Below are 22,339 nucleotides of genomic sequence, written 5' to 3'. Positions count from 1 at the left end.
TATAGAGCTATTCAGATCTTTTCTTTCTTTTTCAGTCTTTTAAGAAATTTTCATTTCACCTAATTTTTCAAGTTTGTTATAATCAAGTTGTTCATAGTATTCCCTTTACTTTAATTTTTTAAAATCCCTGACATGTCTATCGTTAGACCCCTTTTATAGCCTAATATTGTTAACTATTTTCTACATTACCAATTTTATCAAAGAAGAAATGCTTAGCTTTTCTAATCCTTTTATAATTTTTATTACATTAATTTCTGAACATATCTTTATTATTTCCTTCTTTCTACTTTTTTAGGTTTTGTTAATTTTTTTTAAATTTCTTAAATTGTATGGTTGCTTTTTTAAAAATTAAAGTATAAATCGACCTACCATTGTCATGATTTGATATCTGTGTACATTACAAAATGATCACTACAGTAAGTCTAGTTACCATTTGTCTACATACAAAATTATTAATACTGAGTATATTCTACATGCTGTACATTTCATCCCTATAACTCACTTATTTTATAACTGTAAGCTTTTATCTCTTACTCTCTCTCACCTATTTTATTCATCCCCTTACCCATCTCCCCTCTGGCCACCACCTATCTTTTCTTTGAATCTATGAGTCTGTTCTGTTTTGTTTTCTTTGTTCATTTGGTTTTGTGTTTTTTTTTTTTAGATTCCACATATAAGTGAAATCATACAGTATTTTGGAATGGGAATATAACTGAAAATGATACAACCAACAAGGACTTAATCTCCAAAATATACAAACAACTCATACAACTCAACAACAACAACAAAAAAACAACTCAACTGAAAAATGTCAGAAGACCTAAACAGACATTTCTCCAAAGAAGACATACAGATGGCTAGTAGGCATATGAAAAGATGGTCAACACCACTAATTACTAGAGAAATGCAAGTCAAAACTCCAAGGAGGTACCACCTCACACCAGTCAGAATGGACATCATTAAAAAGTCTACAAACAATAAAAGCTAGAGAGGGTGTGAAGAAAAGGGAACCCTCTTATGCTATTGCAGGGAATGTATATTGGCACAACCACTATGGAAAAAAGAAAACTGAAAATAGAACTACTATATGACCCAGCAATCCCATTCCTGGGCATATAACTAGACAAAGCTACTTCAAACAGATACATGCACCCACATGTTCATAGCAACGCCACTGACAATAGCTAAACCATGGAAACAATCTAAATGTCCATTGATAGATCAATGGATTAAAAGATGTGGTACGTATTCACAATGGAATACTACTCAGCCATAAAAAAGAATGAAATAATGCCATTCACAGCAACATGGACACAACTATTAAATTATCATAGTCAGTCAGAAAGAGAAAGACAGATACCATATGGTATAACTTACATGTTGAATCTAAAATATGGCATAAACAAACCTATCTAAAAAATAGAAACAGACTCACAGACACAGAGAAAGGACTTGTGGTTGCCAAGGGGTCAGGGTTGGGTGTAGGATGGACAGGGAGTTTGAGGTAAGTAGATGCAAACTATTATATTTGTTTATTTTTTATTTATTTTTTCATTATAGGTGGTTTAGTGTTCTATCTACAAACTATTATATTTAGAATGGATAAAGAAAAAGGTCCTACTGTATAGTGCAGGGAATTATATCCAATCTCCTGAGACAGACCATGATGGAAAATAATATAAAAATAATTTTTATATATGTATGACTAAGTCACTTTGCTGTACAGCAGAAATTGGCACAACACTATAAATCAACTATACTTTAAGAGAGACTCTAAGACGGTGGAGTAGTAGGACCTACTCCCTACTCCCACAAATACATTGAAAATACATCTACATGTGGAACTATTTGCACATAAAATTTGCTAAAAACTGACAAAAGACCTCAGGATTATGATAGAGCAAGAAAAACCTCAGGAAAACAGACAGGTCAAATGAAAGAAGAAGAAAAAGAAGTGAGATGGGACCTGTACCCCTAGGAGGGAGCTAGAAAGAGGAAAAGCTTCTGCACCTTGGGAAGTTCCCCCACCAGTGAGGAGATTGGCCGAAAGAGAGGAGGAACTCTAGACAATTGGTGTGAAGCAGTTAAAATGGAAACAGTCCTCCATAATCAGTGCTATAGCAACCGTATGTGGGTGCCAGCAGGTGTCAGGAGCTAGAGATAAGACTCAAAGAGAGAGCTGCAGCTGGCTACTTAGGAAAAAAACAAGGTTGGTTGCACGGAAACAGCCTGGAGGGGCTAGAGCGTACAGTGACCACAACTGAGGGCGAGGACATGTAGACAGAAGCAATCCAGTTGGACTTAGAGACTAGGTGCCATTGTTTGGCGGTGCTGGAAGGAAGGAGTGGGACCCACCACTACAGCCTTGTTCCCTGCACATGCTTTTTCAAGCTGCAGGACACTGTCTGCTTCAGCTCTGGGAGCCACTCAGCTGCACCAACTGCCTAGCTACAGCTGGGAAGCAGCCCTGCCCTTAGGGCTAAAGAGTTCTTGGAGCAGGTGGAGTAGTAATTGCCTGGAGGAATAACACAAGCTCCCAGCTCTTGCCAGTGGCTCCCAGCTCTTGCCAGTGGCTCCCATGCTAGCAGTGCCCAACCTGCACCAGAAGAGCTGCTGACAGTGCCCATTCCCCACAAGAGGTGCAAACTGCCCAACCAGTGAAAACACATGCACCTCAGCTCCTTCCAGTTGTCTGTAGGGGCTTGCTTTAGCAGTACTGTTCCCCCATGCGAATTGTCCAGGAAAAGCACAAGCTCTGTGGATCTGCCCACTGGCTCTGCAGGGGTTTGCACTAGCGGTGCTGGTTCCAAAAGAACTGAGAGAAGGCTGCCAGCGCTTGTTCCCCATAGGAACTGTAAATTGCCTGACCAGGAAAAGCACAAGCTTTGCAGTTTTGCCCACTGGCCTTGCAGGGACTCACACTAGCAGCGCCTGATCTGTGCCAAAAAGAACCAAGAGAGGGATGTCAGTGTACACTCCCTGTCAGTGATGTGCGCTGCCCTGCTAGAGAAAAGCACAAGCTACAGGGCTCCTGCCAGTGGCCCTGCGGGGGCCATGCCAGTGGCACACGTTCCACACCAAGGGAGCCATGGGAGGTCCATTAGTCCACATTCTGATACAGAGTGGCTACAAAGAACATCCCTACCAGCAGCCAGTCTGGGGGAGGGACTGCCAGAAGTACATGTCCTGCCTACAGAGAGAGACTTTTAGCAAAAGTTAGGGAGAACTTGGGGCTATAGAGAGAGATCCCTAGAGTGGCCAAGCAAGGGGAGTGATGGCAGAATGGCAGCACCTGCTCCTACAGCTACAGCAAGCAGTCCCTAGAGCCTTCCTGGCAAAGGGCAGGGCTGCAGGAGCAACTGCTGACATTGCAAGCTACAGGAACTAGTCCTGAAATCTATCTGGTAGCAGGAGGGGTTGAAGCAGACACTGCTTCACCCGTGTACTACAAAAGCAATTCTATGAACTGTAAATCACTGCCACCTGCCTCACAGACCCCATACTTGGGAGCCACCCAGCTCCAGGACAGAGAGTATTATACTGCTGCTCCCAACATGTTCTCTGGGTACACATGAACCACTACCACCCTGAGAACTCCAGGACTGGGCATGTGCTGCTGCAACAACATACTTACGGTCAAGGGGATGATAAACAGAAAGGTAGACATTATGAGATGACAAAGAAGTAGCTTTCAGACAAAAGAACAAGACAAACACACACACACACACACACACACACACACACACACCACCAAATGATGAGGAGATAGGCAATCTACCTGAAAAAGAATTCAGAGTGATAAAGCAAAGGTGATCCAAGATCTTGGAAAAAGAATGAAGACAAGAATGGAGAGCTTAAAAGAAATGTATAATAAATAGCTAGAGGATTTAAAAAGCAAGATGAATACCACAATATCTGAAATGAAAAAACTCTAGAAGGAACCAATATCAGGTTAATGGAGGCAGGAGAATGAGTAAGTGAGGTGGAAGATAGAGTGGTGGAAATCACTGCCACAGAAAAGAATAAAGAAAAAAGAATGAAGAGAACTAAGGAGAGTCTAAGAGACCTCTGGGACAACATTAAACATACCAACATTCATATCATAGGGGTTCCAGGAGAAAAGAGAAAGTGTCAGAGAAAATATTTGAAGAGATTATAGCTGAAAATTTCCCTAATATGGGAAAGGAAATACTCGCTCAAGTTGAGGAAGCACAGAGAATTCCGTACCAAATAAACCCAAGGAGAAACACAGTGAGACACATACTAATAAAACTGACAAATATTAAATACTAAGAAAAAAATATTAAAACCCACAAGGGAAAAGCAACAAATCACAAACAAGGGAACCACCATAAGAATAACGGCTGAGTTTTCAGCAGAAACTCTACAAGCCAGAAGGGAGTGGCAAGATATATTTGTGGTGATGAAATATATGAATAACCTAGAACCAAGAATGCTCTATTCAGCAAAGCTCTCATTCAGATTTGATGGAGCGATCAAAAGCTTTTCAAACAAGCAAAAGCTAAGAGAATTCAGCACCTCCGAACCAGCTCTACATTAACCACTAAAGAACTTCTCCAAGTAGAAAAGGAAAAGCCACAATTAGAAATAAGAATATTACAAAAGAAAAAGATCACTGGTAAAAGGCAAAGATAATATAAAAGTAGGAAATCACACACTGGCAAATATGATATCAAAAGTAGCAAGCATGTGAAGAGGATAGGACAAATGCAGAACATTGAAAATGCACTTGAAATTAAGAAGCCAGTAACTAGAAACATTCTGCACACATATAGATGGTCATATCAAAATATAATGGGAACCAAAAATCAAATACCTATAATGGTCACACACCTAAAAAAGAAAAAGCAAGACAAGTTTAACACTAAAGATGGCCAGCAAACCACAAAAGAAGACAACAAAAAGAGGAAGGGAAGAAAAAAGACCCAAAATAGCAACACCAAAAAATTAAGAAAATGAAAATAAGTACATACTTATCCATAATTACATTGAATGTGAATGGATTAAATTCTCCAACTAAAACACAGACTGGCTGAATGGATACAAAAACAAGACCCATATATATGCTGCTTCTAAGAGACTTACTTCATATCTAAGGACACATACAGATTCAAAGTGAGGGGATGGAAGAAAATATTACACGCCAATGAAAATTATAGAAAAGCAGGAGTACCAATACTCATATCAGACAAAATAGATTTTAAAATAAAGAAGGCCACAAGAGACAAAGGACATTACATAATGATTAAGGGATCAATCCAATAAGACGCTATAACAATTGTGAATATATATGCACCCGACATAGGAGGACCACAACACATAAGGCATCTATTAACAGCAATAAAAAGAGAAATCAACAGTAACAAAATAATAGTGGGGGACTTTAAAACCCCACTCACAGCAATGGACAGATCATCCAGAGAGAAAATCAACAAAGAAACACAGGCCTTAAATGATACATTAGACCAAACAACTTAACTGGTATCTATAGAACTTTTCACCCCAAAGCAGCAGAATATACTTCTCTAGTGCACATGGAACATTTTCTAGGATATATCACATCTTGGGCCACAGATAAAGCCTTAGTAAATATTAAAAAATGGAAATCATCTCAACCATTTTCTCTGACCACAATGCTATGAAACTAGAAATCAACTACAAGAAGAAAAAAACAAAAAACAAAAAACAAAAAAAAAACAGCAAAAGGCACAAACTCCTGGAAGCTAAAAAATATGTTACTAAATGACAAGTGGATCATTGAAGAAGTCAAAGTGGAAATTAAAAGATACTTAGAGACAAATGACAATGAAGATACAACAATCCAAAACCTATGGGACACAGCAAAAGCAGATCTGAGAGGGAAGTTCATAGCAATACAATATTATCTCAGGAAAGAAGAAAAAACTCAACCTTACACCTTAAACACCTCTAGAAAGAAGAACAGACAAAGCCAAAAATTAGTAGAAGGAAAGAAATCATTAAGATTAAAACAGAAATTAATAACACAGAGACAAAGAAAACAATAGAGAAGATCAATGAAACTAAAATTTGGTTCACTGAAAAGATCAATAAAATTGATAAATCTTTAGCCAGACTCATCAAGAAAAAAAGGTAGAGAGTTCAAATCAATAAAATTATAAATGAAAAAGAAGTTAAAATCTGACACCACAGAAATACAAATGATTGTGAGAGACTACTATGAGCAACTATATGCCAATTAAATAGATGACCTAGAAGAAATGAAGAGATTCTTACAAAGGTATAACCTACAAAGACTGAACCAGGAAGAAATAGAAAATATGAAAAGACCAACCACAAGTGCTGAAATTGAAAATGTGATTTAAAAACTTCCAAAAAACACAAAGTCCAGGGAATTTGTGTTGTGGCGCAGGGAAATAAATCAATTAGTATCCTTGAGGATGTGGGTTTGATCCCCGGCCTTGCTCAGTGGGTCAGGGATCTGGTGTTGCCATGAACTGTGGGGTAGGTCACAGACAAGGCTTGGATCCCACATTGCTGTGGCTGTGGTATAGGCCAGCCAATTAGATCCATAGTCTAGGAACTTCCATATGCCGCAGGTGCATCCCTAAAAAGCAAAACAAACAAAAACAGAAACAAAAAAGTCCAGGACCTGCTTGCTTCACAGCTGAATTCTATAAAACATTTACAGAAAAGTTGACACCTCCTCTTCTGAAACTCTTCCAAATATTGTAGAAGGAACACTCCCAAGCTCATTCTTTGAAGCCAACATCACCCTAATACCAAAATCAGACAAAGATACCACAAAAAAAGAAAATTACAGGCCAATGTCACTGGTAAACATGGATGCAAAAATCCTCAACAAAGATTAGCAAACCACATACAAATATATATTAAAAAGATCATACACCATGATCAAGTAGGATTTATCCCAGGGATGCAAGGATTCTTCAATATCTGCAAATCTATTAATGTATACACCACATTGATAAACTGAAAAATAAAAATGATCATCTCAATAGATGCAGAAAAAGCTTTTGACAAAATTCAACACCCATTTCTTTTTTTTTTTTTTGTCTTTTTGCATTTCTTGGGCCACTCCTGCGGCATATGGAGGTTCCCAGGCTAGGGGTCGAATCGGAGCTGTAGCCACCGGCCTACACCAGAGCCACAGCAACGCGGGATCTGAGCCGCATCTGCAACCTACACCACAGCTCACGGCAACACCAGATCGTTAACCCACTGAGCAAGGGCAACTTCAACCAGCAACCTCATGGTTCCTAGTCAGATTCGTTAACCACTGCGCCACGACGGGAACTCCATCAACACCCATTTCTGATAAAAAACCCTCCAGACAGTAGGCATAGAGGGGGAACTACCTCAATATAATAAAAGCCATTTATGACAAACCCACAGCTAACATCATTTTCAATGGTGAAAAATTGAAAGCATTTCCACTAAGATCAGGAACAAGACAAGGATGTACACTTTCACCAATGTTATTCAACATAGTTTTGGAAGTCCTAGCCATGGTAATCAGAGAAGAAAAAGAAATAAAAGGAATCCAAACTGGAAAAGAAGTAAAACTATCAGTTTTCACATGACATGATACTATACCTAGAAAATCCTAAAGATGCTACCAGAAAACTGTAAGAGCACATCAATGAGTTTGGTAAAATTGCAGGATACAAAATCAATACACAGAAATTGGTTGCATTTCTATATACTAACAATGAAAGATCAGAAAGAGAAATTAGGGAAACCACAGCATTTACCATAGCATCAAAAAGAATAAAATACCTAGGAATAAACCTACCAAAAGAGACAAAAGATCTTTACCCTGAAAACTATAAGATGCTGATGAAAGAAATCAAAGATGACACAAACAGATGGAAAGATATACATTGTTCTCGGATGGGAAGAATCCAAATAGTCAAAATGACAATACTATCTAAGGCAATCTACAGGTACAATGTAATCCTTATCAAATTATCAATGACATACTTTACAGAACTAGAAAAAATATTTTAAAATTTGTATGGAAACACAAAAGACCTCAAATAACCAAAGAAATACTGAAAAGAGGAAATGGAACTGGATGGAGGAATCAGGCTCCCTGACTTCAGACTATACTACAAAGTCACAATCATCAAAACAGTATGGCACTGGCACAAAAACAATGGATCAATGGAATAGGACAGAAAGCCCAGAAATAAACCCAAGCACCTCTGGTCAACTAATCCATGACAAAGGAGGCAAGAACATACAGTGGAGGAAAAATAGTCTCTTCAGTAAATGGTGCTGGGAGGAGTTTCCATTGTGGCTCAGCAGAAAGGAACTCAACTAGTATCCATGAGGATGAGGGTTTGATCCCTAGCCCTGCTCAGTGGGTTAAGGATCAAGCATTGCCATAAGCTGTGGTGTAGGTCTCAGATCCAGCTGATGTTGCTGTGGTTGTGGCAATAGGCTGGCAGCTGTCTCTAGCCTGGAAACTTCGATGTGCCGCACCTGCGGCTCTAAAAAAAATAGATAAATAAATAAATGATGCTGGGAAAACTGGACAGCCACATGTAAGAGAATGAAATTAGAACATTTTCTAACACTATACACAAAAATAAACTCAAAATGGATTAAAGATCTAAATTTAAGACAAATACTATAAAACTCTTAGGGGAAAACACATACAAAACACCCTTTGACATAAATCACAGCAACATCTTGTTTAATCCACCTTCTAGAATAATGACAATAAAGATAAAAATAAACCAATAGGACCTAATTCAACTCAAAAGCTTATACACAGCAAAAGAAACCATTAAAAAAACAAAAAGACAACCCACAGAATGGAGGAAAATCTTTGCAAATGATTCAACCGACAAAGGTTTAATCTCCAAAATGTGAAAACGAATCATACAACTCAACAACAACAACAAAAAAACCCAATCAAAAAATGGGCAGAAGACCTTTATAAACATTTCCCCAAAGAAAACATACAGATGCCCAGCAGGCACATGAAAAAATGCTCAATATCAAATTATCAATATCACTAATTATTAGAGAAATGCAGACCAAAACTACAATGGGGTACCACCTCACACCAGTTAGAGTGGCCACCATTAACAAGTCAACAAACAGCAAATTATGAAAGGATGTAGAGAAAAGGGAGCCCTCCTTCACCGTTGATGGGAATGTAAATTGGAAAAACCATTATGGAAAACAGTATGGAAGTACCTCAGAAAACTAAATAACAGCTATTGTATGATCTAGCAATCCCACTCCCGGGCATGTATTCAGACAAAATTTTCATTGAAAAAGATACATGCACCCATATGTTCATCACAGCACTATTCACAACAGCCAAGACATGGAAACAACCTAAATGTCCATCGACAGATGAATGGATTAAGACAATGTGTTACATATACACCATGGAATACTATTCAGCCATAAAAAGGACAAAATAATGCCATTTGCAACAACAATGGATGGAACTAGAGACTCTCACACTAAGTGAAATAAGTCAGAAAGAGAAAGACAAAAACCATATGATATTGCTTACATGTGGAGTCTAAAGTATGGCACAAATGATCTATCTATAAAATAGAAATACATCATGGACATGGAGGGCAGACTTGTGTTTTCTGGGGGGGAGGGGAAAGAGAGGGGGACTGACCAGGAGTTTGGGGTTGGTAGATACAGACTGTTACATTTAGAAGGGATGGGTGATGTGTTCTGTGTACAGTACAGGGAACTGTATCTGGTCTCCTGGGCAAGAACATGATAGAAAAACCAAAAATAAATGGCTGTGTATGGGTGGCTAGGTCACTTTTCTGTACAGCAGATATTGAAGGAATGTTATAAATCAACTATACTTTAATAATTTTTTTTAAAAACTATAATAAAATTTTTTTAAATCATACAGTATTTGTCTTTCTCTGATATATTTCACTTGGCATAAAACCCTCTAGGTCCATCCATGTTTTTGCAAATAGCAAGTCATTTTTATGACTAATATTCCACTGTAATATACACCATATCTTCTTTTTCCATTCATCTATCGATGGACACTTAGTTTGCTTCCATATTTGGCTACTATAAATAATGTTTTAAATTACATGGCTCTTTGATTTTGAGCCCTTCTTTTCAAATATAAACATTTAAAGCTATTTATTTCCTTTTATGATTGTCTCAGAATTCACTTCTGAGTTCATTTAAACTCAACATGTTCAAAACCACTCTTTTTTTTATAATGATTTTTTTTTCCATTATAACTGGCTTACAGTGTTCTGTTAATTTTCCACTGTACAGCAGGGTGACCCAGTCACACATTAAGATGTGGCATATATACACAATGGAATACTACCCAGCCATAAAAAAGAACAAAACCACTCCTGACCTCCTCCCACTACCTATTCTTTTTGCAGTCTTACCAGTCCTGTCAATAACAACTCCATTTTCCCAGTTGCTGAGATCCAAACACTTGAAGTCATCCTTAACTTTTCTGCCATATTCTTTGTCAAATCTGTCAGTAAATGATATTAGCCTAACCTTCAATATCCAAAATTCATGCACTATATCCTCATTCCTTGTGCTGCCAATCTGCTCTAAATGGCCATCATTTCTCATTCAATTATTGCATTAGCCTCCCAAATAGTCTCCTTGCTTTTAGCCTTCAAAGGTCTATTCTCAACACAGAATCTGAGTGATTCATTCACTAGTTGGTTCCAAATCATCTAGTGGCTTCCTCTATTATTCTAGAGAAAAATCCCAGTTCCTTACAACAGCCAACAAAAGTTCTGTATTACCAGGCCACCTGCTACCCCTCTGACCCAATCTTTTATTATTTTGCCTCTCATTCATAGCTCCAGCCAAACTGCTGGGATTTAACTCATTTTTCACCTTCTTAGGGAAGCCTCACCACCCAATACTACTTAGTTCCTGTCCCTGCTTTTTTTCCTTCAGGGTATATATTACCACCTAACATTCTATACATTTTACCAACTTATTTACATAATGTTTCCTTCACTAAATGTAAACTTTATGATGCCATAATTGTGTGTATTTGCTCATTTCTATATTCTAACTCTAACAGTAGTACCTGGCATGTGGCATTCAGTATTAACTACGAAGTAAATACAACCGATCCTTTGAAACTTTCATGGACATTATGGTCTAGAACATGGTCAGTTTTGTAAAATATTTTTGTTTGTTGGTGAAAAAAGGTATGGTCTCCAGTTGTATACAGTACTGTATATATATCCATTAAATCAAGCTTTTAATTATATTGTTCATATCCTCTATTTCCTTACTGAAACTTTGTTCACTCAATCTATCAACACACAAAGAAAATTCAAATCTTTTTGTTTTTGTCTTTTCACCTTTTCTAGGGCTGCTACCGTGGCATATGGAGATTCCCAGGCTAGGGGTCCAATCGGAGCTGTAGCTGCCAGCCTACACCAGAGCCACAGCAACGCAGCATCTGAGCTGCATCTGCAACCCACACCACAGCTCACGGCAATGCTGGATCCTTAACCCACTGAGCAAGGCCAGGGATCGAACCCGCAACCTCATGGCTCCTAGTCGGATTCGTTAACCAGAGAATTCAAATCTTTAACTATGACAGGGGACTTGTCAATTTTTATTTTATGGGTACATTACATTGAGAATGGGTCTATCTTCCTGGAGAATTGCTTTTTCTGTTGATACTGATCCCTGGTAATCTCTACTAATGGTTTTGCTTTAAAGACTAATTATATAACATTACTAGCACTCTTTTTGGTATTGACCTAGTATATATTTTCCCATTCTCTAGCTTTTAAGTTTTCTATGTTTTAGATGTCTTTTGTTAACCTTCAGAAAAAAGCCTGTTTCAACAATCTCAGTAAATGAAAATTTTAACCTGCTTACATTGACAATCATTACTGATCTTTAAAATTCATTTCTACTACCTTATTGTGTTTCTCTTTTTCATCTTTTTTTTTCTCTATTTCTTCTCCCTGCATGCTGTACCCTCCCCTAATTCTAGTCTTTTGAGTTGAATATTTTTTCTTACCCAACATTTTCACTATATTTCTTTCAAAGTTATATACTTTATTTCTCTTCTTTAAGAGACTAGCCTAGAAATCCTACCATGCACCTTTTACATAATAAAACCTAGTATTAAGGAGTTCCCGTCGTGGCACAGTGGTTAACGAATCCGACTAGGAACCATGAGGTTGTGGGTTCGGTCCCTGCCCTTGCTCAGTGGGTTAACGATCCGGCGTTGCCTGTGAGCTGTGGTGTAGGTTGCAGACGCGGCTCGGATCCCGCGTTGCTGTGGCTCTGGTGTAGGCCGGTGGCTACAGCTCTGATTCGACCCCTAGCCTGGGAACCTCCATATGCCGCGGGAGTGGCCCAAGAAACAAGAAATAGCAGCAACAACAACAACAAAAAAAGACAAAAAAAAACCTAGTATTAATAAGTATCTCTACCTTCCTCTAGAAAAGCCAAGAATCTTAGAATGCTTTAATTTCTTTAGCCCTCTTCTTATTTATATGTTGTCCTTGTCTAGGATTTTATCTTAATTTTTAACCACCTGACTTAGACATTAGTGTTTATGTTTTATACGATCAGTTTTTGCTTAGGTTCCCACAACGTTATTTTTGCCCACCATTCCTTTTTGCATCTCATGCTTTCCTTCCTTCTAGTTCTCTCAGGGAAGATGCTGCCCTTCAAGGGTCCTAGATTGATGTGTGGATCCTTGATCCAATCTCCCACTCTGCTTGAGCCTTAGGCTTTGTCTCCAATCTTCTGAGTACATAGCCTGTATAAACCAAGAACTTCACTGCCAGGTGCCAGCAGATGCCCTCAAGGCAAACTTTGACTTTGCTTACTCTTGTGGAATCAAGCATCCTTGTCATTTCAACTTCTGAGTGTTTCTCTTAGTTTCCTGCCAGCTCAACCATATATTTTAAATATATTATCCATTAAATACATGACCTCACAAAGAAGTTTCTTCTGCAGCTCATTCTTGTTCTCTAAATATTCTTAGGTAACTATTTTAGTATTTAGGGTCTTTGAACTGATTTCATATAATTGTTTTATTTACTGTACATGCTCCATTAGTAAAAAGTTAAATTAAAAAAAACATTTAGAAATCAAATTGCTTGACAACTTCATTAGTTACAAAACAATTTCTTTTTGCCTAAAATTTTACATAAGCCATGAGCCAATTATAAAAGACTAGCTTTTTTTTCTGAATTTGAAGTGAAAGTTATAATGACTCCAAGATAATACATAGTCTCCAACATGTTATAAAAATTTTAAACATCTAAGAAAGTTAATATATATTTTTACAACCTAGATTCTACCATCATTTTACAGTATTGTTTTATCACCTATCTATCCATCTCCCTTTCTTTCCATCAATTCATCTTTTTTGTTGCAGTGCCAAGGAAAATGCAAACATCCATACATTTCCCCACAATACTTCATACACATATTTTTCTTTGTAGGCAATAAAGCTCTTTTTCCAAACATTTTACTTACTATTTTATAATCTTTTTAAAAATATGACTCTGCCCCACAATTATATAATACCATTTGAGTCAGCAAACAACACTTACATTTAAGAGGGGAAATTAAAAGTGAAATGAATTAACTATTAATCCTTTTATACCATATTTCCATGTTAGTAAAGCTTTATATGCGGCACATTCATTTGAAATGTTTACCCTTTTATTTCATCAAATATAAGAGTTCCTCTTCTAGTTTCAATTTGTTTATAATGAAAAGTTCTTGTTAATTCTTCCCTATTCAGTAGTTCTAGAGGACTATCCAATTTCATAGAGGCAGAGTGGTGAACAATCACCTTCTGAACTTAGTTTAGGCAAAGTTGCATTTGCCTTCTGTGATATTGTGGTTCATAATAAGAAATATATATTACATTTTTGTCCTGTTCGTGACAAAGGAGCACCTTGGAATTTCCTAGGTGATGAGCCAAAAAAAGTGAAAGTCTTTTGCTATTTATAACCACAGCTTTCAACCATACCTGAGTTTAGATTAATGAGCCTTCTGAAAGCCCCTACAGATCAGAATTGGCTGTCAAGGAAACAAAACACATAATTAGAGGGCTAGAACTTTAGGCCCCCTCCTGGACTTCTGAGGAGGAAAGAGGCAAGAAGGGCCAGGGTTGAATTAATCGTGAATGGCCAATTACTTAGTCAATCATGCATACGTAATGGAGCCTCTACAAATATCCAAAAGGAGGGGGTTCGGAGAGCTTCTGGATTGGTGAAAATGTGGAGGTTCTGGGAAGGTGGTGCACCTAGAGAAGGCAAGGTGGCTTGGAGTCCTTGCTCACATAACTTGCCCTATGCATCTTTTTATCTGGCTGTTTATTTGCATCCTTTAAAATATTGGCAGTAGTAAGCAAGCTCTTTTTCTGGTTTCTGTGAGCCACTCTGGTATATTATCAAAACTCCAATTTGTAGCCAAGTCAGAAAAAAGGTGTGGGTACAGTGTAAGTCAACTATACTCCAATAAAATGTTTTTAAAAGTTGTGAGTTAACTATTAATTAACTGGGGATCTATTGCTTGGCGAATGACATATGAAGTAGGGATAGTACTGCAAGACAAGGCCTTTCACATGTGGGGTCTACATTAACTCTGGTTAGTGTAAGAACTGAAATGAACTGTAGAACATTCAGCTAGTGTCAGAGCATTGGTTAATTTGGGGAAAAACCCACATATGTGGTGTTGGAGCTTTGATAGCATGAGAGTAAAGGATATGAGTTTTTTTTTCAAGACACTTTATATAGGTAAGTTCTTCCAGCTTACCGATTTTATGAATTAGACTATATAATGTCTTTAAAATTTTATTATAACAACCACTTTATTTAGCTCCCATATTAAGACTGTACTTCTATTGCTTCCTGGCTTTAATGTTAGGAGCAACAATTTACATTTATAAGGAGCATTTCTTTATGAAAACTGACCACTTTGAACACATACAAAAAGGTATCGGGAAAGGATACGATAAATAAGTTTTAAAGTTTAGATTAACTTGGATTTGAAGGTAGGCTGTCAAGATAATTTTTCATATGTGCTAAAGATAAAAAAGGCCAAGAAACAAAAAGATGTCCACCGACTTCTCTCAAGATAAAAACAAAACTATACCAAAACATTTATTTTAAAAATCCTCACAGCATACTTGTCTACATAACAAATTCATACTATGACCTTACCCTATATACTTTTTGAAATCAAAGCCAGTGGAATATTTTATTCTTCTTTATCAAAAGAGTCCAAACTGGACTCAAGCAACCTGAGTCCTCAGCTTAACCAGTGAGTGATCTTGGGTGTATCCCTATACTCTTCACGGTGCTCCTTTTCTTCAACTTTAATTTAAAATTCTCTATGATGATCTTTTACTGTTTAGGACTTACGTTATCTAATAACTTTTTTTAGAGTATTAAAATTACTGACAAGCCAAAGTATAGGAGGTAATGCAATTCTAGTACTTCACAAATACAAAAAAGTATTTGGCCTTTTTCTCTTCCCTTAAGCAGAAGAACATCTTGGCAGCAGATTAAACAAAAGAATGGCTCCAACTTAAACGATCTCATTCAATTTCTTCTAAACGTACACTTCTTTTTTTCATAACGTCTTGAATAGCCTACTGTCAAAAGAACTAATAAATACTATAACTGAAATAGTAGCAAGGCATGCAAAAAAAGTAAACAAGAAAAACCTAAAATACCCTAAGAGAAAACATTCAGTTCCAGCTATAACCACACAGAAAAGCTACAGCCTAATAATAATGGTAATAGTCATCTCATCAAATACATCCAAAAATTAGAGTACAATCAATGAACAAAAAAACTGCACATTAGTAGACAGTATGACTACTAGTAGGACATGAGCATCCTAAGCCAGCAGCACTATAAAATGTGATGCTGATAAAACAGAGAGGCCACAAGAATACACCACCACAATGTCTGCTTTGATAATGTTTATCTTTTTGGGCTCTTCAGGCAAGAAGTGAATTCATTCATTTTTCCCTAGAAACAGGGAAAACAGAATAACAGTAATGGTGAAGAAGAAAGCTCTAAGTCCAAATAAATGTGACATCAAGTCCCAGTTTTTTTGTCCTTTGTTTATGCATAGAAGACTGCCTCATTTTGGGTGAAGAGTCTCCTGGTATATACTAACGTTGTTTAGATAAAAAGACAATATTCAATTGCAGATCATGACTCATGTAGTATATTAACATTTCTCAGCTTCTAAAAAGACTGTTTTCCAAAGCCTTCACTGTTGGGTAGAGATCAAAGTGCCACTTTATAAATAGTTTACTCATTTGTCAAATGATAACACCCCCTTTAACAGGGTTGCTCTGAGAAAAAAAGGCAAGATTATGCATGAAATTACTTGAGCTAAAAAGAACTATAAGAGGTTATACCGTAAGTAAAACTGAAGCTCTAAATTCACCTCTAGTAATTCCTCTTAGTACATGAAACTGAAAATGCTACTGCTGTTATAAAATATGTCATATTATTCTTTAGCCAAAAGAATAATACTTTTTAATAGTCCCTGATACATACCCCACTTAAGAACTGGAACATTAGTAATACCTTGAAGGCTCCCATGTGTTTGTTCCTCTCTTATTTCTCTTAACCCACTCCACACTATCCTAAATTTTGTGCTAATCACTTCCTTGTTTTTACTTCTAGCACTGACATATTTAGATATAACCTTAAAGTAAGTAACTATTTTTTGCTATCCATCCATTCACTTCCATCCATTTTTGAACCTTATGTATATAGAATATACTGTACGTATTTGTCCTTCAACTTCTACAGTATTTGTCTCAGAGTAATTTCTTGATATCATCTAATGTTTTTTGTTTGTTGGCTGGTTGGTTTTGCTTTTTAGGGCCACACCCATGGCACATGGAAGTTCCCAGGCTAAGGGTCAAATCAGAGCTATAGCTGCCAGCCTAGGCCACAGCAACGCAGGATCCAAGCCACGTCTGCGCCCTACACTACAGCTCATGGCAACGCTGGATCCTTAACCCACTGAGCAAGGCCAGGGATTAAACCTGCATCCTCACTGGATTGTAGTCAGATTTGTTTCTGCTGTGCCACAATGGGAACAATGACATGATCTAATTTTTATATAATCCTTAAGATTAAAAGAATTCAAGGAACTTAAAGCAAAGAAAATGAGGCACAGTGAAGCTAGCAACTTTCCACATTATACAGGAAGACAATGGCAATCTTTCTATAGTAATTTTAAAAGGAAAGCAAACCAGTGATTGTCTCAGAACATTATAGCACATTCATATTTTTAGCCACAATTAAAGTAAACACTTCTCTATTGCTAAGAGAACAATGAAGTTAATATTTTTAAACTGACTTTACATAGCTGGTATTTTTTGCTTTCATATTAAGGGAGGAATTATATTAAAGTGTACTTCGTAAAAGCCCTCAACAGCATTCCAATATAGCCCTTAACAGGAAAATAAGAATAAATTAAATAAAAAATAGCAAGAAATGATTTTTCTCTTAGAAGATGGACTATTAGAAAACAGAGAGCCATATTATGAATTAGAGTATTTTGTAATTAAAGAAGATGGTTCCTTGTAATTCATCTGACACTAATTAACCCAAAGATATCATTCACCTGAGCAAGTGGTGGAAGAATCTCCTTGCATATTTGCTGACCTGGTCTCTATATTCCAATATAGTTGTATCCAGGAGTGGTCTTGTTGGAGCATAGAAGGTTCCAAGGCTTGCCTCAAGCTGTGCTGTGGAATTCAAACATAGCAGCACTAAAACAAGTGAAACTCCTTCAATTACAACAGAATACTCATGTTTGCAGTCAGTCAGGTTTTGCAAACTTGGATGAAATGTGAGCTTGTTGCAGGAAAGATGAAAATAAAATATGACAGCTGGTACAAAAACAAACCTGTGTATAAACTTTCACTTGAGGCAAAGCTGACAATGACTCTGAGCAACAAAAAGCTGTCAAAACTGAAGAAATCCATAATGAATCAATCTCTCACCACAAATGGGTAATTAAAACAGTGACTCATCAGAGTAACACAGTTTGAACTAGTATTTCCAGTAAAATCAACTCACAGTGTGCTCAACATTTACTCTCTAGATGAAAGGAGAAAACTAGCCTTTCTACATTAGGACATAAATATGGTATTGGCAATGTTTAAAAAAAAATACAAATAAAAATAGCCTTATTGGAGTAATAATATCTCCCCATTACAACTTTAAAGAGAGACAAAATCCCTATACCTTGCCTAAATCCTGCCCTAAACAAGACTGTTGGTTTTGTCCAAGTGTGAAAGCTAACACCCCTGGGAGGGATGGCATGCTAATCTCCTCTGGTCAACCGACACCCTTCTAAGAAAGAAGGATTGGAGAGCAGGTTCCGGTAAATCGAAGGGCTAGTAACTGGAGAAAAAGGCCCATTTTGCCTACTTTACAGTTTTACCAAAACATGCCAATGGGGTTGTGTTTCTTCCCAGAGATACCTGGAAGTTATATAATTACCACAATGGTGAGAGTCATATGAGGATACAGTTCACAGTAAGACTCTACTGATTTTTATGCTACTAGCACTGAGTCGAATAAACGATTCCCTATTTAGCAAAATTCTTTAGTTTTTGGCATATTTGGGTTTGAAAGTATTAAATACCTCATCAGAGTAATTGCTATGGACTTGGCTAAGCTGTTAGTAATTTCTTTTTTTAATCTCAAATCTAGACAGTAAAGTAAGATGAACTTTAGGGGTATTTTCTTTCAAAGCAGCAGTCAATTTAGATTAAAATTGAATACAGCAATGCTATTGTGAAAACAAGCCATATTCTCTTGCCATTGCTTGTTTTCTTGACAGCATGTTTCGTACATCTGAAATGTTTGAGCCTACATGGAATACGTGTAACTCCCAGCACAGTTACAGATTCATTAGATAGCCCAGCTTGATATTTAAGGCAGAAATGAAGATCTCAAAGATAACCACAACACAGCTACAAATGAAAGAACTCACTGGGTTCCACTAATAAAAGGAAAACAAATTACCATGTCAAATTTGTCAGATTCAGACAGAATAAATCTCAATAGAGCAGATTCCTGAATGTTTTACAAATGTGTTTTGCAGTTACTTGGGGGGAAGTGTATATACCTACTTAAAATGTACATATTCTGATAACTCAGCATCATGCAAGCATTTTATTTTAATAGCCTAGAATCACACAAGCTTTTTATTTCCCTATCTACCCAATATGGTTCCTTGAAAATATCCTTTATTAAGGAAGGAATCTGATAATGCCCATTTGTGAATTCCCTAATAATCTTTCTTACTACACAGGGATTTTACAATACAAATTCACTAAGGTGTTAGCAATCTCTCAGAGTCCTGAGTAAGAAAGAGTCAGTATTTTATCTTCCTCGTATTTCTTCAGTTGTAAATTCAGGATCTCTTGCATGGATTATGTGTGCCGTAATAGGCTTTTTTAAGGGACTCTGCTGCTTTTTTCCCCTCTGCTATGCACCTAATCTTGAACGTGTACTAATGCTGAGAAATAATTGAGATAATGCTGCAGTAGAAATATTACAGTAATCCTAGTACCCTGAAATTTTGAAGTTTTACTCTTCTTTTTACTTTTAACTAATATTCATTGAGTACCTACTGTGGGCCAAGCCCTGTGCTAGGCATTTTCTCATTGCAGAAGTACTGGAATCTCCATAGATGGGTTGGACTACCTCCAAAAAGCACATTCAATTAACATTAAATAAATATTTATTGTGGTCCTTCTCTGAGTTGGGCCAAGTCTCATGACGCAGACTTCTTGAAAGAACATGTTCTTATGATTATTCTTCTCCAAAATTACTAAAATGAAGGTTATATACAGAATTCTATCTAAATGACTTTTTTTTTTACTTTGGAAATGTAGTAAGAAAATCTATAAATATGGAAAGAAAATAGTAGAAAAAAAAATTCTTCAGTAAAGGCCCTTTGAAATATTTCCTGTTTTCCTTACCTTGTAAATTACCTCAGTTCTCCTTGACCATAATTTCCCACTATTAATGCTAATGCTTATTGCAAAGATACAAATACATATATATATATATGAAGATTCAAATACAAGAATGTTTAGATGCATTTTACATTAAGTAAATAAATTACTCATTATAAAAATATATATACCAAATAACTGGCAAATATAAAAATTAATTTCATTACTATATGTGGCACATATTTTTTCCTTTTTTAAACAATGTCTTATTTCTCTTTCACACTAAACATCTGAGATCCTATGGTAAAATTATTTACTAATAGAAGGTTGGAAAATCCAAGCAGGCAGAAGGGAGAGGGGAATTAGAACTTTAAGTCAGAATGAAAACAAGAAGGAATAGTGTGGCCTGAAATTTCTTGCTTGCTCTCTCTCTCTCTCTCACACACCACACACACACATCCAGCGATAAAGTCTATTGTCTAGACAGAGAACCTGGGTTGTAAGAGAAAAATACAGTTTTCTAAAGTGAAGGAGAAATAAGGACTTTGTTTAGAGTCCCTTGTCTTCCATACCTTAGAGAATATATGAAATTCTTGATCAAAGTTTGAAATCTGAGCATATTCCACACCTGAACTTAGTCTGAAATGTACGATGACTGCATTTTGAGTTCCAACATTGGTATACACAAAAAAGTTGACAAGTTCTTTATGTTAACAGACACTACACAGTAAGTGCCACATGGGAATAATTATTCGATACCCGATTTCATCAGTTTAATAGGGCATTAACCATTTTTGTCTTCTAATCTACAGTAACACAACTCCAGAACATCCTCAAAATATAACTGACTCAGCAAAATGTCCTTCATGTTTATAGAAAACCCACTTATGAAATATATTTCAAGTCTGACCTTCTCTTTCTGGAGTGAGCTTTTGTCTAAGAAGATGGTTTATGATGGCACTCATGCTGATAAAGCACTGGTAGCCCAGAGTGTCCCAGTTCATACTACTCAGGATGTTTATTGCCTCACAGATCTCATCACAGTGAATGTACTGGAAGATAACGTCTAGCAGGCCCAGCTGTCCTTGTGTGAAGATACCTGTCACAAAAAAAAAAAATCAAGTGAATCTTTTCAAAATAAAAATTAGAATAACAAAAACAGATTTAACTTTTCTATAAAGGAAAAAAAGCAGTGATCATATCTTGCATAAAGTGCTAGAAATGTGGGATTTGGGGGGGGAGCAAAAGTAATATGGCAATGTGGTCAAATCTTTATATATCACCTATCAACTCTATCTAGCTTATGTTTATCATTCAGCACATATTAACTAGTTTATACTCCATATAATCAAACTAGGCTGAAAACGAATAACATGAGAATTTTTACAAAAATCATAAGAGATAACTTAATGTTTCCCATCTGTTGTTTAGGGCTCTATTGTATATATTTAAAGTCAAAATTTTGATGCAAAACAAATCTTACTGATCAGCATCATTAGTTCTGAGGTGCATCTGGTCTTCAGCCCCATATACTTGGAGGTCAAAAAGTACAAGTATCTGTGACTCATATAATGTAACTATATAAATGTTTTTAAGACTGTTTTTTTATTAATGGCTGCTCTCAATAGTTTCATTATAGATACCACATACAAATTTATTTTAAATTGGCATTTACAGATTATTCCCTTGTTACTAATTATTAGTAAGAAATGATGAGGATTAATCTGGTTATTGATTCCCTTTCACAACTACAGTCTGTTATAAAATATCTTGGTACAACATAAACACATTTGCTTATCCTTTTAAAATGCAAGAAAATCCACTTCCACTCTTAAAGAAGCAAGAGCACAAAACAAAGGAGGGGTCATTCTGTTCTAGTTACATCTTATTATCTTTTAAGTATGGCTGATCTCATTTGAAACTAACAGTTTCTGCATACTTAAATGACAATAAGCACTAGTGATTTTAAGGAAGTTTTTTTTGTTTTGTTGTTTTTTGTTTTGTTTTGTCTTTTTTTTTTTTTTTTTTTTTTTTGTCTTTTCCAGGGCTGCACCCACAGCATATGGAGGTCCCCAGGCTAGGGGTCCAATCGGAGCTGTAGCCACCAGACTACGCTAGAGCCACAGAAACGCTAGATCTGAGCTGCATCTGCAACCTACACCACAGCTTACGGCAATGCCAGATCCTTAACCCACTCAGCGTGGCCAGGCATTGAACCTGCAACCTCACTGTTACTAGTTGGGTTTGTTAACCACTGAGCCACGACAGGAACTCTGATTTTAAGGAAGGTTTTAAAAAAAATCTTTTTAAAATGGCTGTAAAATCTTT

The 22,339-nt window shown here is 36.6% G+C and overlaps 1 protein-coding gene across 2 annotated transcripts in view; it reads right to left on the bottom strand.

Annotated features, from left to right (window-relative positions):
• The window catches only part of WDPCP (WD repeat containing planar cell polarity effector), a 264,105-nt gene that overhangs the window by 78,001 nt on the left and 163,765 nt on the right, over positions 1–22,339 (bottom strand). For both annotated transcript variants that reach the window (XM_047781958.1, XM_047781956.1), the window contains exons 11-12: positions 20,922–21,110; positions 17,662–17,785 (exon numbers count right to left, since the gene is read on the bottom strand). In XM_047781958.1, the coding sequence (XP_047637914.1) occupies positions 17,662–17,785; positions 20,922–21,110 (313 nt within the window). The remainder of the gene's footprint in view (positions 1–17,661; positions 17,786–20,921; positions 21,111–22,339) is intronic.

Source organism: Phacochoerus africanus, chromosome 5 (assembly GCF_016906955.1).
Source record: "Phacochoerus africanus isolate WHEZ1 chromosome 5, ROS_Pafr_v1, whole genome shotgun sequence".
Lineage (NCBI taxonomy): Eukaryota > Metazoa > Chordata > Mammalia > Artiodactyla > Suidae > Phacochoerus > Phacochoerus africanus.
This window is presented reverse-complemented; position numbering and strand designations above follow the sequence as displayed.